The 25,530-nt window shown below is 43.5% G+C and overlaps 1 protein-coding gene across 1 annotated transcript in view; it reads right to left on the reverse strand.

Moving 5' to 3' along the window:
• LOC146830005 (E3 ubiquitin-protein ligase TRIM39-like) overlaps positions 1–20,454 on the reverse strand; it is a 352,043-nt gene extending 331,589 nt beyond the window's left edge. Inside the window, exon 1 of the mRNA XM_085604241.1 lies at positions 20,041–20,454. Within this exon, the coding sequence (XP_085460367.1) occupies positions 20,041–20,454 (414 nt within the window). The remainder of the gene's footprint in view (positions 1–20,040) is intronic.
• Between the last annotated feature and the right edge of the window lie 5,076 nt (positions 20,455–25,530).

Here is a 25,530-nt window from a genome sequence, read left to right on the forward strand (position 1 = left end):
GATGCTTCGACTGCGGGACAAAGCGCGCCGGAACAAGGAGGAGGAGAGCTTGACCTTGCAGGCGGACGACCAGCAGCCGTCTTCCTCCCAGTCAGATAACGGCGAACTAGTGCATGCTAAACCCATGCGAGAGGCGGCTCCTTTGTATGTTCCTCCTAAAGGAGCGGGAACTAGTGCGGATATTACTTCTGCCGATGCTAAGGGATATTTTGTGTACAATTGGGTTTATACTCCCTGGCATAGGGCTGATGTTATGGCCTTAAAGAATGCATTGCCTGATCCCCGCAAGAATCCAGCGGCCTTTTACGAAGAAGTCGAAGGGGCCTTGAATTCTTGTACTATGACCTTAGCAGATATAGATCTGTTCTTTGGGCTTATCTTACCACCGGATATGTGGCGGTCTGTACGGAAGGTGGACGATGTTGCCGCTTTTAAGGCTCGGTGGTCTGAGCTTGAGGATGAGGATAGGGAGAGGAAGCCCGCGCAGAAACCACCTCAGATTATTTTAGATCTCCCTGCTGCTATTTTGACCAAGTTAAAAACAATTATTCCCCCTAAAAAGATTGACTGAACATGTTAGCTTCGTGTAAACAGAAAGTTGATGAATCAGTTGCAGATTTCTTTACGCGCTTTGAGGAGACATTTCATGATTTTAGTGGTCAATCACTTACGGATGATACGGGTCGGCACCTTTTTGCCGATAAATATGTGGCAAATTTATTACCGGCAATAGCAGCTCGTTTAAAAGCGAGTGAAAGTTCTTGGTCCACCGCTTCTCCGACAGCCCTCTTGACTATAGCTCAGTATTATGAGCGTCAGGAACAAGAAGTGAAGGGGCAGGAGGAGAAGAAGTCGAAAGATTTAAAAACGAAGGTGATGTTAGCGCAAGTGTATGGTCCGCCCCGTCGGGGTGTTAATAGAGGTAGGGGAGGATTCTATGGTCCTCCTTCGGGTCGATCAGATTTAAATAGGAATCAATGTGCGTATTGTAAACAATCGGGACACTGGGCCAGAGATTGCCCGGCGCTGTATGCATTGCGTCAGGGGCATAATAAGGGTGGACCAAGAGGTAGAGGGGGCTCGTCGAACTTTAGAGGGAATTCTAATGATCATGCTCGTTTTGAACCTGCCGGGCAGCAACGAGATAGACCTAATGTCTTTGATCGACAGAACCAGTATCAAGTGTCAGGGACTGACCGCTCTGGGTACCATGATTCGCAGCATGCATAGGAATGCGTTGGATGGGGGTTAGAATCAGATGAGGTGCCGGTCGATCAGAAGGGTCCCTATGTATCAGCGAAGGTTTTGGGTTCTACTGATCAGTTCCCAGTGGATACAGGAGCGACTCGTAGCTCGCTGTCTAAACAATTGGTTCCGAGGGCTCCCCCATCTGGCTTAATGGTTACATCGGTAGGGTTTGACGGTACACTCTCCCGAAGCCCTCTTTCTCGACCCCTTACATTTCAGGTTGATTCCTTTTCTGCACCCTGTCCGTTTTTGCTTGCCCCGAACACGCCGGACAACATTATGGGTCTTGATATGCTAAAGCACTTCAGAGCTACGATCCGCTGCTCCCCTGCAGGAGTGCGTGTGATATTAAATGATAATCACCCTCTGTCTGAACGGATGTGTGTGGTTGCAGAGGATGCTGTGTTAGCAACTCTCCCTCGTACTTTGTGGGCCATTTCAGATACCAATGTGGGACAGATGGTGATCCCGCCTGTTCACATTAGTGTCCAGGAGGGGGCGGTGTTACCACGCCTCCCGCAGTATCGTATTTCCCAGGAGGGGGAGGAGGCTCTTATACAGATTGTGCAGGATTTGATTAAGGTGGGAGTAGTGGAGGAAGTTCCCTACAACATCTGTAACAGTCCAATTCTACCCATCTTGAAAAAGGATACGGATGCCAAAGTTTATCGGTTTATAATTGATTTGAGGGAAGTAAACAAGATCGTGATACCTCAGTATCCAGTGGTTTCTGATATCACGACGTTGCTTACTTTGGTCCCGCCAACGGCAACCACGTTTTCGGTTATTGATTTGAAAAATGCTTTCTTTTCGATTCCTATTCATCCTGATAGTCGATACCTTTTTGGCTTCACACTAAATAATAGGTCTTATCGATTTTGTAGAGTTCCTCAGGGCTACACAGAAAGCCCTAGTATTTACAGTCAGGCCCTGAAAAGGCAATTGGACTCCTTTGTTCTGCCCGAGGGTGTCGCCCTCATACAATATGTCGATGACATCTTGTTGGCGGCTGACACTCCTGAGCTGTGTGAGAAAAGTACGTTATCCTTGCTTTCCTTTTTGGCATCTCACAATCACAAAGTGTCGAGGAAGAAATTGCAATTCTGTAGACCAAAGGTGACTTATTTGGGTCACCTTTTGTCTAAGGAGGGGCGTGCACTCACACCAGATCGTATTCAAGTAATTTTGGACACGCCAGTGCCTTCCACGCAGAAGGACGTGCGTGCATTTTTGGGTCTTGTTTCTTTTTGTAGGCAATGGATATTAGGGTTTTCACACATAGCTAAGCCATTATTAGCCCTGTTGACAAAAGACACACCTATTCCTCTTCCCTGGTCAAGCGAGTGTGACATTGCCTTCCAGCAATTGCGACAGGCCCTTTGTTCAGCACCAGTGTTAGGGACCCCTGATTATACAAAACCCTTTTCGCTGTATGTGCATGAGAAAGATGGATGTGCATTATCAGTTTTAGTGCAGATGCACGGCGACAAGCAGCGCCCTTGTGCATATTTTTCGGCTGTACTTGATCCTGTTGCCCGAGCATTGCCTGGTTGTTTTCGCTCGGTTGCGGCGACAGCTGTGTCAATACGCCAAAGTGAGGGAATTGTGTTATCTCATAAGCTGTTGGTATTAGTCCTCCATGCTGTTGATGCCCTGCTTAATCAGACAAAGACGCAGCATCTGACCAGTGCCCGTTTAACGGGATATGAGCTGACGCTTTTGGCTCCTCATATTACGTTAAAGAGGTGTGTAACGTTAAATCCGGCCACATTGTTGCCGTTCCCGGAGACTCAGTCTGAAGCACGGAAAGCACATGATTGTATTCTTGTGACTGAGGAACAAACAAAGGGTCGTATTGATCTCTAAGATACGCCCTTTCCAGATGTAGATGGAGAATTGTGGGTGGATGGATCATGCCTGAAGCTACCAGATGGTACGACTTCAGCAGCGTATGCAATTACCACACTGCAAACAATAGTGGAGACAGCACGCATACCACAGAAATCAGCTCAAGCAGCGGAACTGATAGCATTAACACGAGCATGTGAGCTCAGTACAGGATTGTGTGTGAATGTTTATACAGATAGCCGTTATGCCTTCGGAGTAGCGCACGATTTCGGCCTACTCTGGAAGGAGAGAGGGTTTCTAACGTCGCATGGAGTACAGATAATGCATGGAGAGTTAGTTCACAACCTTTTGACTGCATTGACATATCCGAGGAAAATTGCTATCATTAAATGTAGTGCCCATAAGAAAGTGGTTGATAAAGTCGGAGAAGGGAATGCGTTGGCAGACCGGGTGGCACGGGAGACTGCGATGCAGCCCGGTACTACTGCCATGTATGTAGTGAAGTCGCAGGTAGAAAGATGGCACGATGCAAAGAGAGAAGTGCTGGAAATACAGAGGACCGCTTCTGATAAAGAACGGGAGCAATGGTCCAGTGATGGAGAATTGGATGATGAGGGTTGTTGGAGAAATAAGCAGATGGATAGATGGAAGTTACCCACAGCTTTTGTACAACCTATGGTTCAGATGGCACATGGGCTAGCACATGTTGGAGCTTCCGCAATTGTAAAATTGCTTACTCAAGTCTGGGAGCATCCAGAGATTGCTAGCACGGCAAAGAGGGTAGTGCAGACCTGCATGATTTGCCTGAGGTACAACCCAGGAAAGGGTACTCGAACTCCAACAGGAGGATTTGCGACACCTACTGCACCCTTTGAGGTTTTGCAGATGGATTACATCCAGCTTGAGCGCTGTAACAATTTGAAGTATGTTCTAGTAGTGGTATGTGCCTTTAGTAAATGGGTTGAGGCGTACCCTACGAAAGACAATACTGCAATGACTACAGCCAAGATGCTATTGAAGGAGTTCTTCCCTCGATCGTTTGTAGACTGCTGTGGAGTGATAACGGACCCCACTTTATAGCGGATGTTATAAAGTATGTCCTGAAGGGTCTGGGCATCACCCAGAAATGTCATGCAGTGTTTCACCCTCAGTCTGCAGGACTGGTCGAGAAGTATAATGGTACGCTGAAGCTCAAGATCGCTAAGATTCAAGCTTCGACTTCTTTGACTTGGCCAGATGCTTTACCACTGGCATTATTGTCAATTAGATCGATACCGCATTCTCGAACCGGTCTTACACCGTACGAGATTGTTTTTGGACGCCCAATGAATATTTGGGGTCCACCACGACCTAAGGCTGTGTATGATGTACCTTGTGTAATGATGAATGATTATCTGGCACAGTTAACGGATAACTTGGTCTCTATTCACCAACAGGTCCGGGAGGCGCTCCCTGATCGGTCCACCGGCGAAGGTCACAGTCTCCGACCTGGAGACTATGTTATGGTGAAGATTTTTGAAAGGACGAACAGCTTGGAGCCGAGATGGGTTGGTCCTGAACAAGTCCTACTTGCAACGAGGACGGCTGTGCGGGTTTCCAACCGAAAGAATTGGATCCATTCCCTGCACTGTCGTAAAGTGCCGCCCGGATTGGTGGAGCCTGCTGTAGTGACCGACCATCGAGAAATTCTGACTGCAGAGAAAGGCCGTGCTGTGGAACCGAAGGACACTGAGGAGCTCTTTCTGGACCACGTGATTCCTGGAGGAAAGCGATATCATCTCAGACCGAGGAAGTGAATTCTTCAGTATCAGGACACGTTGTCAGAACGGCCCTTGGGTTAGTGAAACGGAGAGCCAATGAGGCGAGGGGGGGGGATCAGCCCTGCATTAGTGTAGCGACACCCGTCTTGGCCCGCTGGTGAAGAAATCAACCGCTGCCTAAGGGGAAGAGTTCTGACAACCTTTTAGTTTCAGGAAGATATTGATTTTTCATTCTGACATGGAAAAAAAGAAAATCCTTTGTGCAACAGGTTTTATGTTTACAGTAGCTATTGTTGAGATAACCACATGGTTTGTGGAGGATGTGACTCCTGCTCGAGAGTTGCTTGTTTTGACTACACCAGTGCCCGAGGAGCACTACTTTTATACCCTTCCGTATAAAGAGTTGAAGCATCGCCAGTCTTATTTGAATAATACTTTCATTCAGATGTTGCATCATACGCATGTTGCCACCAATGCTACGAACTGTTGGATATGTGGCATGATGCCAGCTCACCAGAAGAAAGGAGGAACTCCGTTCATACCTCTTCCTTTTTCTCACAATGGCTCTTGTAGAGCATGGTACACTTTGCTTTTTGCCACCCGGAAACCTACAGTGGGACGGCTACTCTTCAGACTTAATAGGGAATGTCATCAAGATAAAGATGGATATCCGCAAGCGAATGGGACAATTTGGGAATGGGGAGAGTATCGACCGGACAATGAATCGATTCCCTATATTTTCACGAACACCAGAGACACTGTGGGGAAAGACCGATTTGTGATTCAAGTGGCACAAGCTCAAGCGGACCTGTGTGTCCAGAGTGTGGGTTATATTCCTGTTGGTGTTAGTGATTGCATCACTATCTTAAATATCGACGGGTTGAATAACAGTACCTTCTTAGCATCTCATAATACATACTTCGTATGTGGAAATAAAGGTTATTACCGCTTGCCAGCCGGTTGGTCTGGAGTATGTTATGTAGCATTTCTATTACCTCCTGTATTCTTGGCACCTGCATCTTATCATAAAGATTTGAAGTTGTTGAATAATGTGACTGTAAACAGGTATAAACGTACTCTATCAATTGATGACGTGGATCTGACCTATACTAGCCTGCAGCAGTATATTGATTTTAATTTGGGATTGTTCTTCTTTGTTGGAGCTGCCCTAAATAGTAGGAAAGTTCGAAGGTTAACAAGAGTTGTATAGGCTGTGACAAATCAAACCGCTGCTGCTCTTGGGAATCTTACGGAAGAATTGCAGATTACTAGAATTGTTGCATTGCAGAATCGTATGGTGTTAGATGTTATGTTAGCTGATCGAGGTGGAGCTTGTAAAATTATTGGAAGTAGTTGTTGTGTGTTTATTCCTGACCACACGCCATCCGTCTATAATGCTATTAACAAACTACATAAAATTGCAGCTGAAATCCATACAGAAAATGGCACTTGGACCTTTTCTGGATGGTTTTGGGCATTGATCACCACATGGGGATGGAAGGTTCTAACTGGTCTCTGTACCATTGTAGCAATTCTGTCTTCCTGTTGCATTTGTATCCAATGTGGTCCCTTACTCTGTTCCCTATGTGTGTCATTCTGCATTCCTGATAAGAAAGCTATTGCCAATGTCACTTACCAGAAACATCTGACTAAAGAAATAGAAGAAATGATGAAAATTGATATATACGATGATTATCCTAATAAACCGGATGTCTTCAGTAAATGCTGAAAGGGTCGTCTGTTGAAAATTGAAATAACGATGTGAGTAAGCATTCACTGAAGATATGAATTCTCCTCAAGACCGAGTTTCTTCCTTTATGTTGACTAAAGCTAGGACTCCATTTTGTATTGTCATGTCTCCACGTGCGTGGCACGAGAAGAGTCCTATCTTCGTGTTAGTTGCTCTTGTAATCTGCCTAGTAACAGTCTATAAATAGCTCCTTTGTCCGTCTGGCGCATGCCCAGACTTGACCACATCTGTTATCAGTTAGTCCTTACTTGACCATGTTTTCGCGGGCTCAAGGAGTGTGTTAGCTCCGCCCATAATTTGATTCTGTATCGAAAATGACCATAAAAGGTAATATTCTTTGCCTCATGTTGTATCCACCCACTTATGAACCCCTCTGTTGTGTATAAAAGGGGACCGTGTATGCAAGTTCGGGGTGCTACTCTATGCAATACTGAAGAGTGTTGTATGGATTGTAGGACCACCCTTAAGGGTTAATAAACTTTGTCTTTGTACTTTGCAGTTTCCGTGCCAACTTCCTTGTAGATTCCATTTGCAGGAGAGCGAACCCTTGTGTCCTGCGGGCCTAGCTGGGGCCTGTATTCATCAAGTCCACTATACAACTCGCCGCTCCACTCTACAGTACCTGACACCACTATATGAGACACCATGCCACTACACTATAATGCACTTTACTACACTGTACAATATGCTACTCCTCTCTACCGTACTACACTCTATTCCACTCTACAATACCAAACTCTCTTACATTAGACTCCATGACCCTCTCCTTCGCTGTACTGTACAACACTCACCTTTATGACACTCCAAAGAATGATAATCTACACTGAAACACATTTTTATTAAAAAATAAATTCCACTAACATATTAAGAAAAAAACAAGGGTTAAGGAAAATGTACTGTTAGAAATACTTTAGTTATATTCTTTCTATACAAACCCAACTTATAATACACAAATGTAAAAAATTGTAAAAGGATAATTATAACTTCAATTTATACTTAATGTACCACATTCAAAATACTAGGTTGCGCACCTCCAAGCACAGTCTTGTTATCCTCACTCGCCACACTACATTAACAATAATTCATGCCTTTTACATCCACTAGGTATACACTTGCATACTACATCACTTGTGAAATAATGATATTCATGTCAACACTTATAAGATCGGAAATTACATAATTTGTCACAACACAGTGCATGATAAAGTGGCGAGTTATAATTAGTGTTGTCTGGTTAGCGAGCTGAAAAGAGTGTGTATGGAGGTGCCCTACTTATAATAATTTGAAGGTGGTGTATACATTGTAAATAAAAATTATAACTATAACTTTAGAATTTCTAAGGTTAGTGTAGTTTGAGTTTGGTTTGTATTGGCAAACATATTTTTTTTAACTATAACTATCCGTAAGCCTTTTGTTTGTTTCATTGCTATATATCTGCTCTATTTATATTGAGGGTCATGAGCACCACAATCCACATATTTAAAAGTTGTGGGGGTGGGTGGTGGGGGGGCCTGCACGGAGTGATCAACCCCCAGGATAAGTTTACAAAAACACAAAGTATGTCTCATAGGTCATTGAATATATGACTCAAGGAGATGTTTCCATCATTTTTAAAGCAATCTAAGATAGAGATGCATGCTCTTCAGCTGGCGTGTGGGGTCCACTTGAGTGTCTTCTATAACTTCATTATGTTCACTGTAAAAAAGAAAAGCTCAAACATATGTAGATGCTCATAGAAAAAAACAAAGGTTAAAGGAATGCTATACTTAGGTAACAATGTCAGTCATAGTACCCAAAAAGCGATTCACCAGTTATAATTTGGTGAGCTTTAATACAAAAATGGTATGCAGTTCCTCATATAAAAATGCAGGTGGGAAGGTGTTACAATGCGAAAGTTAGTCACACAGGTTTGGGAGAAGAAGCTTCTCCTCTTGGAAAAAGACCCTCACACACCCAGCCAGCTAGGTGTCTTGCTTCATCATAGGGTCTGCTCCTTATCGGGGCGGCGCTGCAATCCCCGATCGGCACCCGAGAAGGGGCCTTCCTGGCGGAGATCTTTATTCCATATGCCGGTGGGTGAAGTGCGTGTGAGGGCCCTAAGACAGTGTAGGTGATAGTGATGTGTAGGAAAACAAGGAGTAAAATAGGGAAGAAGGTCCACTCAAGAAATTTAACTGAACGTGGCCCCTACCCTAATTAAAACTAATAAGACAAAGCGCGTATCTCCACTCTAAAGATGTGAAGTCTATGTGTTTGTTAGTAGGTCAACATGTTTCTTGCTCAAAATCAATTAGATGGCAATTCATCAGGACCAGAGGGATCTACCTACACTTTAATGGTGGTGGTCAATAATTAAATAAAGTAGATAAATAACCACCCTTATAGCACCCAAGAAAAGTGTGGTACCTGTAATAAGAAAAATAAACAACCTGCAAAAAAATTACAAACAGAATAACATTAGAGAGTTAAGTCATGGTATTCTGGTAATGAGGAAACAAATGCATCACACAGTGATCGTGATGCAATATCTGCATGCCAAACACACGTGACTGGTGGCATGCGTGATGTGGGTACCTGTCAGTTCACTTCGTACAATGTATAAAGACCAAATTAAACATAAAAAATGTTAAAAAATGATGAAGCAGTCTTCAAGAGCAGTCACCAAGGCAACTCACCCTATTGGGGTCAAGGAAGTATGGCATCAGTACAGGCTGGTGTAGACACTAAAGTATGGTGTCCTATTAAAGGTAAAAAATAAAAATAAATAATAAAAAGGAGACACGTTAAGGAGTTAAGAAATTAAAACAACCTTGGTTGAAAACCGGGCCCAGGAAGTCCCAGACGGGGCTAGGTGCTACGAAGGGCTCCCCAAAGTGAATATTCTAATGTAGCAATGTTTTTTCGTCTAAAAAATGGGGCACAAGCATTTACAACATTGGCCAGAATTAAGGCGAACACGGTGCGCGCCCCGGCAATGCCGACGAGTGAAGACCCCGCATCCACCGAGGTCATTGCAGGTCCAACACCCGCAGGCATCCCGGAGACCCCACCGCGTCCAACAACGTGACCTTAATAGTAAAGCAGGCACCGAGCTCAGCGCTCTTATCAAGGCGTCTAAGCGGGCAGGTTAAAGAAACAGTAATCGCTGCGGTGCGTGTGATGCAAACGGGTATAACTCAGAGGTAGCGCCGGCAATAATATTCACAGATTTGCAGTGCCGCAATATCTCGCACCAACTAATAATCGTGGGGGAGGTTGATTTAGTGAGAGGAGCTTAGTGCAAGTCTCAAAAACGGGTAGAGAAACGTGAGTTATGATCTTTACTCACGGTTCCAAGAGGTCAAGGGTGGTGGTAGTCCTACCAACACGAAGCCGGTCCGAGCAGCTCGTGGAGGTGACAACGGAGGAGTGTAAGTGCCCGCGTATGGGTGTTGGCGGGGGGCAGGACTTCCGGTTGCCGTGGTCAATTACGCCATGTCCAGCCAGGGGAGCGGGCCAACCGTGAGCGCCATCTTAGGTAGGGAAGTACCTTTAGGATTAGCTGCAGTCGTGTCCAGCAGGGGATTGCATGGACGGAATCAACCGCGGAAAAAGCCCCAATGGGGGCGGAAAGTTATTTAAAAACAGAAAGATAGTGAACACGGAAGAAAGGGTCCAATTGTCCCGCTTCAGCTTGGATGGGATCAATAATGGAAAATGTCCATAGAACTTCATCATTGCTACGTGTCAGATGGAAACTAAGCTAATAATGATGATATGGGGATCAAGGTTGTCCATTAGGCAGTGTCCATGTAACAGGGATATGGAGGCTGAGTTAACAAGCCCACCAAGGTAAAAAGCATACGTCTATATTGATTAGAGTGTTAGTCAAGTGGCATATAAGTAATCCGCCATAATAAAGTGGACAAGGTCTCAATGGGCACAAACATATAGGTGTATATGTGCTATGTTGGACAGGTCCTATACGTATGTTAAAAGTCATGAAGACAAGATGGTGGACCGGAATAGGGCAAGCGTTGGCTAGATCATATCTTGTTGGGGTTATGGATCAAGAGACCGTACTATCAGCTAAGTCAGGAGACTCCAAGGGATGTTCTCATTGAGCCCTGACCTGTCAGTTGCCAATCTTAGGACCGATCGTTGTTCAATGCGGAATAGTGCTTTTTTTGATATCCCAGGGTGAGTCTCTAATACGGCCCATTCAAATGAGTCAGGTGAATGTTGTGTGCCTCTGAAATGGGTGGTCAGATTGGTGTTGGTCTTGTGGCACCTGAAATTGCTTCTGTGTTCCATTATGCGAATTTTAACCGGCCTTGAGGTCATGCCGATGTAAAGTAGGTTGCACTTACATCTCAGTATATAGATGCAGTTTGAGGTGTTACAATTGGTGTGTGCAGTGATGATCCAACTAACTCCATTAGGAAATTCTAATTCTTTGGTAATCTTTGTGAGGTGGCAAACTGAGCATGCCCCACAAGGGTAATGTCCCGTGAGAGGGGGTAAATGCCACAGTGTTCTTTGACGGTTACTATGTTGTTTCTTAGGTCGCGTGTGGATTAACATGTCCTTGATGTTACTTGTACGTTTGAACGCAAATCTAGGTGTGGGGAGGTTAAGTGTTCCTGTGTTAAGGATTTCCCAGTGTTTATGAATGATTTTTCTTATTCGGTTGGAGTCAGGGGTAAATGTAGTGACACACGTAATTGTAGGATCTGGTGTTCTGATTCTGTCTAGTAGCAGACTCTCGCGGTTGTTATTACGAGCTCTTTTGCAGGCCGTGTCTACAACCTGTCTAGGATAGTCCCGTTGGAGAAGGTCTCTCTTCAATGTGTCGTACTCTTTTTTTGTATTCAGTTATGGTGCTGCAGTTCCTCCTGATATGGAGGAACTGGCCAAAGGGTAAGTTCTGTCTCAAGGCTCTAGGGTTGTGACTACTGAAAAGTAAGAGACTGTTCCTGTCGGTTGGCTTGCGGAACAGGGTGGTCGAGATGTTGCCTCCCTCTAATCTGACCTTTAGATCAAGGAAAGGAATCTCTTTCTCTGAAATAGTGTTAGTGAATCTAAGATAAGGGTTCAAGGTGTTTATCCATGTGCAGAATTCATGACATCTTGCTCGCTCCCCTTTCCAAAGTGTCAAGATATCATCGATGAATCTTTTCCACATGTGTATATTTTGCAAATATGGATTTCTGGGGTGGAAGATTTCCCTTTCTTCGAATTCTGACATATACATACATGCCAGGCTCGGCGCGAATGTGCTGCCCATCGATGTACCCTGTGTTTGATGGTAGAGTTTGGAATCATATTCAAAGAAATTTTCTGTTAGTGCTAAAGTTGCACATTCCAATATGAAAGTCACAGGTGTCGGTGAACTCCATTCACTCATGGTCAGTGCATCTTCAATGACCTCGAGTGTAGCCCTTTGTGGTATATTAGTGTTAAGGGCCTCAACATCCAGCGTAACTAGTAGTTCAATTGATTCTGGATGCTGAGTACCCTCCAGAAGACGAAGTACGTCTACGGTGTCCCTGATGAAGGAGGGTGTAGCCATGACCAGTGGTTGTATGAAGTGGTCAACAAATTTAGACAGTGGTTCCAAAATGGAGCCAATCCCTGACACTATGGGACGCCCTGGAAGAGGAGTGGTGTTCTTGTGGATTTTGGGTAGACAGTAGAAATAAGGGGTTGTAGGTTCTTTGGTTACCAGGAAGTCAGCTTCTTTTTTGGTAATCCACCCCTGGGTTTCTGCTGTGAAGACCATAGTTGAAATGATTCCACTCAAGCTTGGAGTGGGGTCTTCTCTTATAGGAGTATAATATCTCCTGTCACTCAGTTGTCTGTTGCACTCTATTTCATAGTCCGTAGTGGACATGATCACTGTAGCACCACACTTGTCTGCCTGCTTGATGGTTATGCTGGCATCATTGGCTAAGGTCTTAATTGCAGCAGCTTCGTCATTGGATAAATTATGGAAAGGAGAGGTAGTAGTCATACTCTTCAGATCTTTTAGTACTGCTTGCTCAAAAGTCAATACTTCGTTAGGAATCATGCGCTAGTTGGTGTGAACTTGGAAGGTCTATGTAGTCCAGAGTCATTGTTGGGTGGTGGTGACTGATCTTGAAAGAAGGCTTGTAAACGGATTTTGCGAAAGAAACCTTGTACTTCGCATATGTCTTGGAATTTGTCATTTCACGGGGTTGGGACAAAGCCCAGACCTTTCTGCAGGACCCTTTCTTCTATGGATGAAAGAGCTCTAGTTGAGAGGTTGACGATCAACTTCTCTTCCCCCTCGTTTGGCTCCTAAGTAATCTCTACTGATCATGCTGGTTGATCTTGCCATTGGACTCTTTTTTTACCTCTTCTGCGCCCTCTTCCTCTGCCCCAACCTCTGTCTAAAAAAGGTGGCTCAAATCCGGGTTGGAAGAAGGGAGGGGGACCTTGTTGGTATAAAGGATACTTCCAGTAGGGCGGTCCCTGATATGGTGGTATATTGTAAGGTGGAAACCCCGGGTGTTGGAAAGGTCGATTTTTCCTGTTGTTCCAACTTCCAGTGCTGGAGTCGTTATTAGATGATGATCCCCTTCGTGATAAGGTAGATTTTTCATCCGAGGAGTAGCCTGTGGCTGTCGCAGTGTAGTCTGCTCTCAGGTATGGATAAACTTTCTCTGTAGAGAATTTCTGGATATCCTTCTGAAGTTTTGTGATCTTTTGCTTCATGAGATATTCCCGATTGTCTGCTATTTCTGCATTTATTTCAGCCAGTTTGCTTTTGTATGCAGCTGTCTGGACAATGACCTTAATTTCCCCCTCAGCTGTTTGTACCCTGATCAAGAGGGCATCCGCGATTCTCTTAGCGGTGTTAATTATGAGAATCAGCCAGTCCCTAGTGCATTTCCATGCTACTAGGGACCATACTTTTTTAAAAATAGCATCCTCAAGAAACAGGCGTGGGACATTATTGACGATCAGGCCATTAGGGGCTATGTTCGCTCCAAGATATTCTGTCATCATAGCTCCATGTAGAGTAACTTTTAGCCACTCGTGTTTCATATTGGCTAAAGTGGCCCAGTCCTCTGACTGGCTACCGGAGGCTGAGCAGCCATCAGGCCCTAGTAGTGATGGTGCTCTCAAGATCTTAGCTGCTGCTTCATCATTAAAACTAAGTCCTTGGTAGTCTTCCATACTAATTGTATGAGGAGCTAGTGGACTGAGGAAAGGAAGGAGAAAATAGCGCAATGGTCAGATCACACTATACTATGATCTTGGTCCAAAGATGCATAAGGTATGCTTATGGTAACCTATTAAATATCCCGCTGGCATGCGCCCATGCAATCAGAAATTCAAAGGGAGGGATGAACGGTCTGTTATTTATCCAGGTCCAGCATACATATCCGTTAATTAGCCTTAATATAAAAATGGTATGCAGTTCCTCATATAAAAATGCAGGTGGGAAGGTATTACAATGCGAAAGTTAGTCGCACAGGTTTGGGAGAAGAACTTCTCCTCTTGGAAAAAGACCCTCACACACCCAGCCAGCTAGGTGTCTTGCTTCATCATCGGGTCTGCTCCTTATCGGGGCGGTGCTGCATCCCCGATCGGCACCCGAGAAGGGGTCTTCCTGGCGGAAATCTTTATTTCATATGCCGTTGGGTGAAGTGCGTGTGAGGGCCCTAAGACAGTGTAGGTGATAGTGATGTGTAGGAAAACAAGGAGTAAAATAGGGAAGAAGGTCCACTAAAGAAATGTTAATGAACGTGGCCCCTACCCTAATTAAAAATAATAAGACAAAGCGCGTATCTCCACTCTAAAGTCTCCTTTTTTCTATGCAACCTATTACCTCATGTAAAAAGTTCATTCTTGATAAAAATAAATGTATTACAAATGATATATGTTTCCTGGTGCTTTGTTAACAGAATATATGTATTCATAATATATTTCAATATCGTAGTGGTCTACGTTTGGGATTCAACACCAGTGTTGTAATCTTTGACACAACACAGATTTAGTATAAATGAATTTATTTCATATACTTAAGACAGACTTACATTCCTTCAAGACTTAGCCTGAAGGCTGCTCTCCATAGCTATCACTAGGATAGCTTTCAATAAAGGTTGCCTTTAACCTATCACCATAAGGGGTTGTTTGGACTGGTACAGGGTGCCCACTTTAATTAGTGGACAGCATATACCAGGCCAACTTCTCACACATTGCATGAGTACATGGGCAGTGACTCAATGATTAGAGTGCTGCAAGGACAGTGCATGGTATTTTATAACCGCTTGGGTTTTGGCGGAGTGATTGGATAACTATATGATGCTGGATGGATGATTGGAGGACTGCATGGGTAGTGACAGAGGGATTGCTGGAGTGCATGGGTACTACCTGGGTAATTGGAGGAGTGAATCAGTAGTGTGTAGGTGGTTAGAGGTCTGCATAGGTAGTGCACAGGAGATTGTAGCAGTGCATGTGTTAGTGCCTGGGTCATTGCATAAGTACAGGTGTACTGACTGGATGATTTAGAGTACTGCAAGGAGAGAGCATGGTGAATTTATAAGTGCTTGGATTTTGACAGAGTGATTGGATAAGTACATGGTGGTGAATGGGTGATTGGAGGAGTGCATAGGCAGTGACAGTGAAATGGCTGGACTGCATGGTTAGTGCTCAGGGGATTGTAGCAGTGCATGTGTTAGTGCCTGGGTCATTCCATGAGTATGTGGGTACTGACTGGATGATTAGAGTACTGTAAGGAGAGTGCATGGTCAATTTATAAGTGCTTGGGTTTTGATGGAGTGATTAAAAAAGTACATGATGCTGGATGGGTGATTGGAGGACTGCACGGGTAGTGACAAGGAGATGGCTGGTCTGCACCAGTAGTGCTCAGGGGAATGTAGCAGTGCATGTATTAGTGCCTGGTTCATTGCATGAGTACATTGGTAGTGAGTAGATGATTAGAGTGCTGCAAGGACAATGCATGGTGATTTTATAACTGCTTGGGTTTGGCGGAGTGATTGGATAAGTACATGGTGCTGGCTGGGTGATTGGAGGAGTATATGGGTAGTGACAGGGGGATAGCTGGACTGCATGGGTAGTGCTCAGGGGATTGTAGCAGAGCATGAGTATTTGCCTGGGTCATTGCATGTGTGCATGGGTAGTGGCAGGATGATCAGAGTGCTGCTAAAAGAGTGTATGGTGTATTTATAAGTGTTTGGGTTTTGGCGGAGTGATTGGATAAGTACATGATGCTCGCTGGGTGATTGGAGGAGTGCATAGGCAGTGACAGGGAGATGGCTGGACTGCATGAGTAGTGCTCAGGGGATTGTAGCAGCAGATTTTAGTGCCTTGGCCATTGCATGAGTACATGGGTACTAAGTGGATGATTAGAGTACTGCAAGGAGAGTGCATGATGAATTTATAAGTGCATGGGTTTTGGGGCAGTGATTGGATAAGGATATAGGACTGGCTGGGTGATTGGAGGACTGCATAGGTAGTACCAGGAAGATTACTGGACTGCTTAGGTAGGCCTCAAGGGATTGCAGCAGTGCATATGTTAGTGCCTGGGTCATTGCATGAGTACATGGGTAGTGACTTGATGAATAGAGTGCTGCAAGGAGAGTGCATGAATAATTTATAAGTGCTTGGGTTTTCGTGGAGTGATTGGATACGTACATGGTGCTCGCTGGTTGATGGTAGGAGTGCATGGGAAGTGACAAGGAAATGGCTGGACTGCTTTGGTACTACCTGGGTAATTGGACTAGTGCTCACGGGATTGTAGCACTGCATGAATTAGTACCTGGGTCATTGCATGGGTACATGGGCAGTCACTGAATAATTAGAGTGCTGCAAGGACAGTGCATGGTGATTTTATAACTGCTTGGGTTTTTGCGGAGTGATTGGATAAGTACATGATGCTGGATGGGTGATTGGAGGAGTGCATGGGTAGTGACAGAAGGATTGCTGGAGTGCATGGGTACTACCTGGGTAATTGGAGCAGTGAATCAGTAGTGGGTAGGTGTTTAGAGGTCTTCATGGGTAGTGCACAGGGGATTGTAGCAGTGCATGTGTTAGTGCCTGGGTCATTGCATAAGTACACGGATACTGACAGGATGATTAGACTACTGCAAGGAGAGAGCATGGTGAATTTATGAGTGCTTGGATTTTGACAGAGGGATTGGATAGGTACATGGTGGTGATTGAGTGATTGAATGAGTGCATAGGCAGTGACATGGAAATAGCTTGACTGCATGGGAAGTTCTCAGGAGATTGTAGCAGTGCATGTGTTAGTGCCTGGGTCATTCCATGAGTATATGGGTACTGACTAACCCCGGACGTAGCACTACGCTTCGCCCACGTAGTGTACGTAGTGCTGCCTGCTTCGCACTTTCCGAAGTAGGCGAAGCAGGGCAGCGCTACGCACACGCCGAGGGCGAAGCGTAGCTGCTTGCCACCCGCCACCCACCTCCCGCCCGCCCTTCTTTTAAATAATATAAGCATTGAAAAATAAATTAAAATAAGTCGACTTACCCGTAAGCGCGGCGTCTCCGGGGCTCCTTCTTTCTGTTTCTAATTTCTTCTGGCCAATGTGCATGTGCGGACACCCGCGCATGCGCATTTCTCGTGAGGCCCCTGCCTTCACTTGATGTGTACCATGGAGAGGTGGGGGTTCACAGGGCTATGGAGGGGCTTTGTAAACCACATTACAGGAAATTAGCCCCGAGCGGTGATCAAAGCTGGAATAAGGGATCATTTATCCTGGTCCTGATGAAAAGCCTAGGTGATAGGCTAGGAGCATGAAGACCAAGTGTAAGTCTCCACTTCCCCCTTTTTATTGATACCAGCTACAGGGTTTAATAATATTTAGACTCCACGTAGCCAGGTATTTTTAAACTAAACTCACCTACTTGACCCTCCCACTCTCATACCAACAATCACTTAATCACCCAATAGTCAATACCCTACAAAGTACCTTCACGTCTCCATCGGTTGTAGCATGCTCCGCAGCAGGGCGGGAAGAACCCGATGATGGGACATCTTGGTGGGTAAGGGTTATTTTAAGAAAACTCATTGTTTTCCTTGAACTATTATTCAGACCTATGATGGGACCCTTACTTCTAGGATGAGTGGACTCTTTTTGGTTATTTACATTAGATAGGAGGCTGAGTCCACAAAGAGCCTAATCTCTCTCCCCCTCGTTTGTTTGTTTCACACTATGTATTTATAGTCTACTACACTGATTACCACTGTTTGACACTTTACACCAGTGTTTATCACTCCACTCCACTGTACAACACTGCACTATACTAGATGCCACTGTAAAATACTCTCCTCTACTCTATGCTGCCCTATGATACTCTAGCTCACTATACAACACTGTACGCAACTCTTTGTTTGTCACTCTACCTCACTTAACTCCACTCTACTCCATGTTGCAGTACTCCTCTCTAGTCCACTACTCCATTCTACAGCACTCTATGAGATTGTACTCTATTACACATTATACTAATCCACTCTGCCACACTCTACAATGCTGTATTGTACTGTACACAACTCCACTCTACAAAACTCCGCTAGACTGCATTCTGTACTCTACTGTCATTTACAACACTTTCCAATACTGTACAACACACCTCTGTATAATACACTACTTCAATTCATGACTTTACTTGACTGTATGGTATGCCACTCCACTCTTCTGCACTCCATGCCACTATAGTCTATGACATGGTACTCTACTTAATCTCATTTTACTGCACTCTAAGCTATCCCACTCCAGTGTACTCCACTCCACTCTGTTCTGCTCCAATGTACTTTATCCCACTCTAAACCACTGTACCATGCTCCACTCTATACCTCAACACTGTCCGACACTGTACTCTATGCAATACCACTCTACAGCACTGCACCACACTCTATGCCACTCTACTCCACTCTACTCCACTCTATTCCCCTATCCACTCTATGCCACTGTAGTGCACTGTATGACATGCCATGACTCATTACTTCACTTCTCTCTGAGATATGCCACTCCACTCTATTACACAGCACTCCAATTTACAACACTCTCCTCCACTGCTCTGTGACACCTCACTCGATGATACTCCTTTCTAAGACATTATACTTCACCTTATTGCACTCCAAAACACTTTACTCCACCCTATGACTATCTATGACACCTTACTCTGCTGTACAACATGCCAGTCCACTATACAACTCGCCGCTCCACTCTACAGTACTTGACACCACTATATGAGACACCATACCACTACACTATATTGCACTTTACTACACTGTACCATATGCTACTCCTCTCTACCGTACTACACTCTATTCCACTCTACAATACCGAACTTTCTTACATTAGACTCCATGACCCTCTCCTTCGCTGTACTGTACAACACTCACCTTTATGACACTCCAAAGAATGATAATCTACACTGAAACACATTTTTATTAAAAACTAAATTCCACTAACATATTAAGAAAAAAACAAGGGTTAAGGAAAATGTACTGTTAGAAATACTTTAGTTATATTCTTTCTATACAAACCCAACTTATAATACACAAATGTTAAAAATTGTAAAAGGATAATTATAACTTCAATTTATACTTAATGTACCACATTCAAAATACTAGGTTGCGCACCTCCAAGCACAGTCTTGTTATCCTCACTCGCCGCACTACATTAACAATAATTCATGCCTTTTACATCCACTAGGTATACACTTGCATACTACATCACTTGTGAAATAATGATATTCATGTCAACACTTATAAGATCGGAAATGACATAATTTGTCACAACACAGTGCATGAGAAAGTGGCGAGTTATAATTAGTGTTGTCTAGTTAGCGAGCTGAAAAGAGTGTGTATGGAGGTGCCCTACTTATAATAATTTGAAGGTGGTGTATAAATTGTAAATTAAAATTATAGCTATAACTTTAGAATTTCTAAGGTTAGTGTAGTTTGAGTTTAGTTTGTATTGGCAAAAATGTTGGGTGGTGGGGGGGCCTGCACGGAGTGATCAACCCCCAGGAAAAGTTTACAAAAACTCACAGTACGTCTCATAGGTCATTGAATACATGACTCAAGGAGATCTTTCCATCATTTGTAAAGCAATCTAAGATAGAGATGCATGCTCTTCAGCTGGCGTGTGGGGTCCACTTGAGTGTCTTCTAAACTACATTATTTTCACTGTAAAAAGAAAAGCTCAAACATATGTAGATGCTCATAGAAAAAAACAAAGGTTAAAGGAATGCTATACTTAGGTAACAATGTCAGACATAGTACCCAAAAAGTGATTCACCAGTTATAGTTTGGTGAGCTATCTACACTGTGCCCCACCATGCACTGTGTAGGACCTCACATATTACATTACTTATATGATATGTTCAATGGCATCATTGATGACATCACGGATATACAATTTTGAATTTTTACCTTGTACTCCACAACAGCCTCTTTTTCAGGAATGAGGATGTGAAACTTGTGCTCTGCTGAGATGCTGCATACCGTGCAAATGGGCAGTAGGTCCTCCTTACAGAAGATTTTCAGTGGCTCCTCATGCTCCTCACATATATTCTGGCCCTTAAGTCTCTCTCGTCGCACAGTAAGGTGTTGCACCAGATCTACTATATTCTGCAGCTGCCTGTTGGGTCTGAGGTTACCCCCGACACACATTGCTCTGCATTGTGGGCAGGGGACATGGGGTTCTGCTCCCTTCAGGCACTCAGTGATACAGGAGTGGCAGAAGTTGTGTCCACATTCTGTGGTGACAGGATCTTTATAAAACTCAAGGCAGATAGAGCAAGTTGCTTCTTTCTGTAAACCTAGCACAGTGTTTGCAGCTGCCATTTCGCCAGTAGAAACACAAGAATGAAGTGAGGCTTTACTTTCTTTGAAAGCTTACCAGATTGTGAGTGCTCTCACTAGAACTGGTTATTCTGCATTCCAGCCTCTCTACAAACACTGGCACACCCTCCACACATTCCCATAACCTCTGACGGCTTCTTATAAAGAATAGTAAACCTATAGGGTAGATTAAACACAGTGTGCTCAGCATATGATTCTACCCACAACCTGTGTTTAGGGCAGAGTGCAATAGTAGAAATAATGTGCCAATGCTAAGATGCACCGGTAAATTGAAAACAAGAACTTCTTTGAATTTTCAGTTTCAAGTTACAGTCCGACTCTAATAACTGTAGGGGGTTTAAAATCAAAACACTTGCAAATTGGCTCACTTGTTCTTTTTCTGAGAAATCAGTAAAAATATTTACCCTTGAGTAAATAGCAACTAATTTACTGAATGCATTCTAAAATAGCTGGTATGCATGTTAAAAACTAAAAACTTCACAGCACACTTTGGTGGGTAATGTATTATCCAGAGGCCAGATTCTCCTCTCTTTCTTCCTTTTTTGGTCTACTCTTTACTTGGTTTAGATCCCTAGAGTCCTCATTCTTCTTTCAATGTTTTTCCTAATGCATTTCTTCTGTTCTTTCTGTCCACTCATACATTTTCTTTTTCAAGCCATCTCTTTACTATCCAATTTTCTCTGTCTCTGTTCTCACACTTATGACCAATTCCCTGTTTTCTATTTTCCTTCATCAATTCCCCTCCCTGTCTTCATTTATTTATTATCATGTCCACGTATATGTTATATTGGTGTTTCACTTCCTTCTGTATGTGTACAAGAAATGTTGGGCTACTCCAGGCTTGAATTCAAAATGTAAGTAAATAGACCTAAAATGTCATTTGAGATGTCATCAGTGATGTCATCAATAATGTCATATCTCATGTCATGGTTGAGGGGCATTCAGACAAAATATTGAGTAAAAAACATTGAGATGCAGAAATATGTTTTTAATATTGTTGACAAGAATATTGATTTTCTAAGATAAGAAATATTGATGTCAATATATCTATGTTGTTAATAAGAATGTTAAAAATATCTATATTTTTAATATTGTGTACAAAAATATAGTTGGTAATAATTTCATTTGTTGAATTACCTTATGAATTTTAATATATTTTAATTGTATATATTATACATTGTGTGTATAGTAATTTTTAGGGGCCCGATTCACAGAATTAACTTAAGACAAAATTCTAAACGTACTACTTTTGGTATTCACAGAATGCACTTTCTCCTTTTGGTATTCACAGAATGCACTTACTACTTTTGGTATTCACAGAATGTATTTACGACTACTATCTTTACGTCCGCACTCGGGCCTTAAATACCGGCCCGGGGGCGGAGCTTCCGGACCAGAGGCGGAGCTTCAGGCCCTGAGGTAGAGATTTCAGCCATGGCCAAATCTCTGCCACCGGGCCAGAAGCTCTGCCTCTGAGCTGGAAGCCCCACCTCCGGGCTAGAAACTCCGCCTCCGGGCCGGAATTTCCGGCCCGAGTGTGGACGTAAAGTTAGTAGTCATAAATCCATTCTGTGAATACCAAAAGTAGTAAGTGCATTCTGTGAATACCAAAAGTAGTAAGTGCATTCTGTGAATACCAAAAGAAGTAAGTTTAGGATTTTGTCTTAAGTTAATTCTGTGAATCGGGCCCCAGGACTTTTTAATATTGTTTGCACATTTTTAGTTGTTTTCAATTTAATTGTTTATTGTAACTTTTAGGGGCTGATTATGATACGGCTGTAAAGGCTCCAACCTGTGATAGGAACCTTTAGGGCTGCATCATAATCTGCCAGTCGGTCTACTTTCCAACCGCCTCATTAAGTTGGAAGTGGTAGGAAAGTAAACCTACCGGTCATTGTGGCTGGCTTCTTGCGGGTTCAGAGAGCCTGTCCGCCAGTCTGAAGCAGGCTAGTAATCTCAAGGGCCTCTGACATGAAAAACATGTCGGAAAGCATGTTCGGGGCCCCCAGCAGGGCCCCCTTTGGTGCACAGCCTCCAGTTGGAAGGCAAGGGAGCACCTATGGTGCCCCCCTGTTGATCCCTGCACCTTGTGGTACCTGCCACGGGGTGCAGGAATGAATTTCACCTCCATTTTCTCAATGAAAGCCTGTGTTACTGGTGGTTTACAGCCGTAACACAAGCTCCCATTGAGAAAAGTGAAATGTAACCGAACAGTGTTCGGTTGCACTATAATCTGTCGGTCGGGCACGCTGACTCCGCCCAACATCATAAAAACACTCCTAGTGTCATAGCAGGTTTGGCTTAGTTGCTTGTTCTGGGGTTTGTAGGGGTGCAAGGTGCTAACTATTTAATAAATAATTCTTAAATATTAATTATTTAATTGATAATTACATTTGTAAGTTGTGTTATTCATTTATTTTTTAAGCAATGTTTTAGGTGCAGGTTGTTAGGTTTTGTAGGTGTAAAGGTTGCAAAGGTAAATATTTATAATTAATTCACTATTAGTTATTTATTATTCAATATTTATTGGTAAATAATGATGTACTTTGTATAATTATTAAAACATTTTATATATATTTTAGGTGTGGGTTGTGATTTTAAAGTTAGAGGGTGCAGAGTTAATTAAGAATTAATGTATTGATAATTATTTATTACTTTATTATTAATTATTTAATTTTTAATTATTTTGATTGTGAGATTATCATATTTGATAATTTATATTTTAGACATCCATTGTTTAGTTTGTAGAGGAATAGGGTGCAAAGGTATTTATTTATTAAAATGTGTTTTGTTATTATTTAATATGTTAATTGTTTTATACTTTGTTTATTTCCTTTACATTTTAATTGTTGGCTTTAGTGCATGTGGGAATATATTGTGGTATTTTAATATTTGTTTTAATTGATAACAATTCTTACAAATTGTAATATTTTTGTTATTATTTTAATTTTTGTTAACATTTTGACATTTAATTTTATATTTAGAATTGTATATTTTTGGGTATGTGATAAAGTTTTTCAACTATGTAAATTGTTTGAAGTGAAGTCCTCCTTAGGTACTGTAGCAGTGAATCAAATGTGAAGGGTGAATAATACTCCTACTGAGTCTAACGCTTTCCGTATTGTTGCACAGACTGGTGCGGGAATAGTATATTTAATCCCTCCTGAGTTCAACACGTACCCTACTATTGCACTGATTGGATTATGAATATTAAGTTTAACCCTCCTGAGGCCAATGCTTTCCCTACTTTTGCAAAGACTGAGTAGGAATAGTAAATGATACACCGCCTGAGTCCAACGCTTTCCGTAGTGTTGCACACACAGGAGTGGGAATAGTATATTGATACCCCCCTCAGTCCAACACTTTGTCTACTGTTGCACTGACTGGAGTGGGAATAGTACATTTAGCCCCTCCTGAGTCAAACTCTTTCCCCTACTGTTATACAGACAGGAGTGAGAGTAGTAAATACAACTCTTCCTGAGTCCAACGCATTATAAACTGTTGAACACACTGACGTGGGAATAGCAAATGTAACTGTGAGAAGGTGGCCTGATATATGCTGTCCACTAGTTCTTGTGGGCACCTTGTATCAGTCCAAACAACCCCTTATTGTGATAGGTTAAAGACAACCTTATGTGAAAGCTATCCTAGTGGTAGCTATGGAGAGCAGCCTGCAGGCTAAGTCTTGAAGGAATGTAAAGCAGCTTGTTTTACCAGTCTATAATCTCTTGAATGATCAAATGAAAGGACAACCACACCAGGTATATATTTAAAATATATGTATTTAAGATAAAACACACCCCTCTAGTCTCTTTATGAGACTGGAGCTCGAAGTACTTAATTTACAAGTTAGCAATCAACAGTAATAGCACAAATACACGTTTGGGCCCTAGGGGCGTACCAAACCATAAACCAATAAAGTGGTATAAGAACCACGACTGAACTAGACACAAGGCCTATAGCCTGTATAATCAATGGGACCCCAAGTAACCACCCAAGGTAATGACACAGGCGACCCACGGGGGCCGTGTGCAGTGTGTAAACACAATCGTGGGTTCCCGTTAGCTTCTATGGGCAATGTCGCGGTTGGAGATGTAAAGATTAGGGACACTTAGAATCGAATCAGGACCAAACCCTTTTGGACTGAAGAAGTTCTAGGGCTAGCACCCACGAGAGCACCGGAGTACTCGAGTTACCTCACCCAGGGAAGCCGGGTGCATAGGTGTCTTTTGGTGTCGGGTCGCGTTGTCGATTTCAATGGAAGCCTGCCAGGAACTGCTGCTGCCGTGAAGAAGAGAAGTGTCTGGAGAGATCCAAGCCTGGATCTAGGATGTAAGGAACCTGAAAGCAGAGGGGACAGAGTCTGGGTCACTTGCCAGTGACCTAGGGCAGGATGGACCAATGCCCACAGATGTCGGGTGCTTCAGGTGAGTTGATGGGTGTCTTGACTCTTCAGCCACGAGATCCAGGAGGCTTCGACGAAGTCCATGAGCCAGATTTGAGCTGTACCACAAAGTCTGTGGACTGCTGCGAAGTCAGCGACCAGAAAGGACACAACAAGCCTTGGCAACGGCAAGTCACAGGAAATCAGAGAAAGGACTTTGGTGCAGACCAGCAAGGTCTGATGGACTCACCCTGCAAGGGTAAGTAAGGGCAAGTCTGGAGCAACCAGAAAAGCCCCAGCAGAAGTGGAGTTCCCTTCATGTGGACCTGCTAGCCAACGGGATAGTGATCGCTAAAGAGCCTCAAGAGGTTGCACTGGAAGCTGGCCCAGGGGTCACTCGTGGAGTGGAGGCCAACAATCTTTGGTACAGGAAGTGCTCAAGGCTGGGGCTACTCAGAGCCCAAAGCACAACTTTAAGGATGGCCAGGAAGATAGTGTTGCTGCAAAAGTTCACGGTGTCCAGGGGTCATGGTATCACGTTGCCCACGACAGCCACGGGACTCAGCTTTGCTGTGGACTCAGAGTAGCCTCGGAAAATTCTGGAAATCTACCTCTGGGGATGCAGAGACTTCAGCGTCCGGCGGGAGCTTCAGAATTGCAGATTGGTCAGTTGC

The sequence above is a fragment of the Triturus cristatus genome, chromosome 5_1 (assembly GCF_964204655.1).
Source record: "Triturus cristatus chromosome 5_1, aTriCri1.1, whole genome shotgun sequence".
In the NCBI taxonomy this organism is placed as follows: domain Eukaryota; kingdom Metazoa; phylum Chordata; class Amphibia; order Caudata; family Salamandridae; genus Triturus; species Triturus cristatus.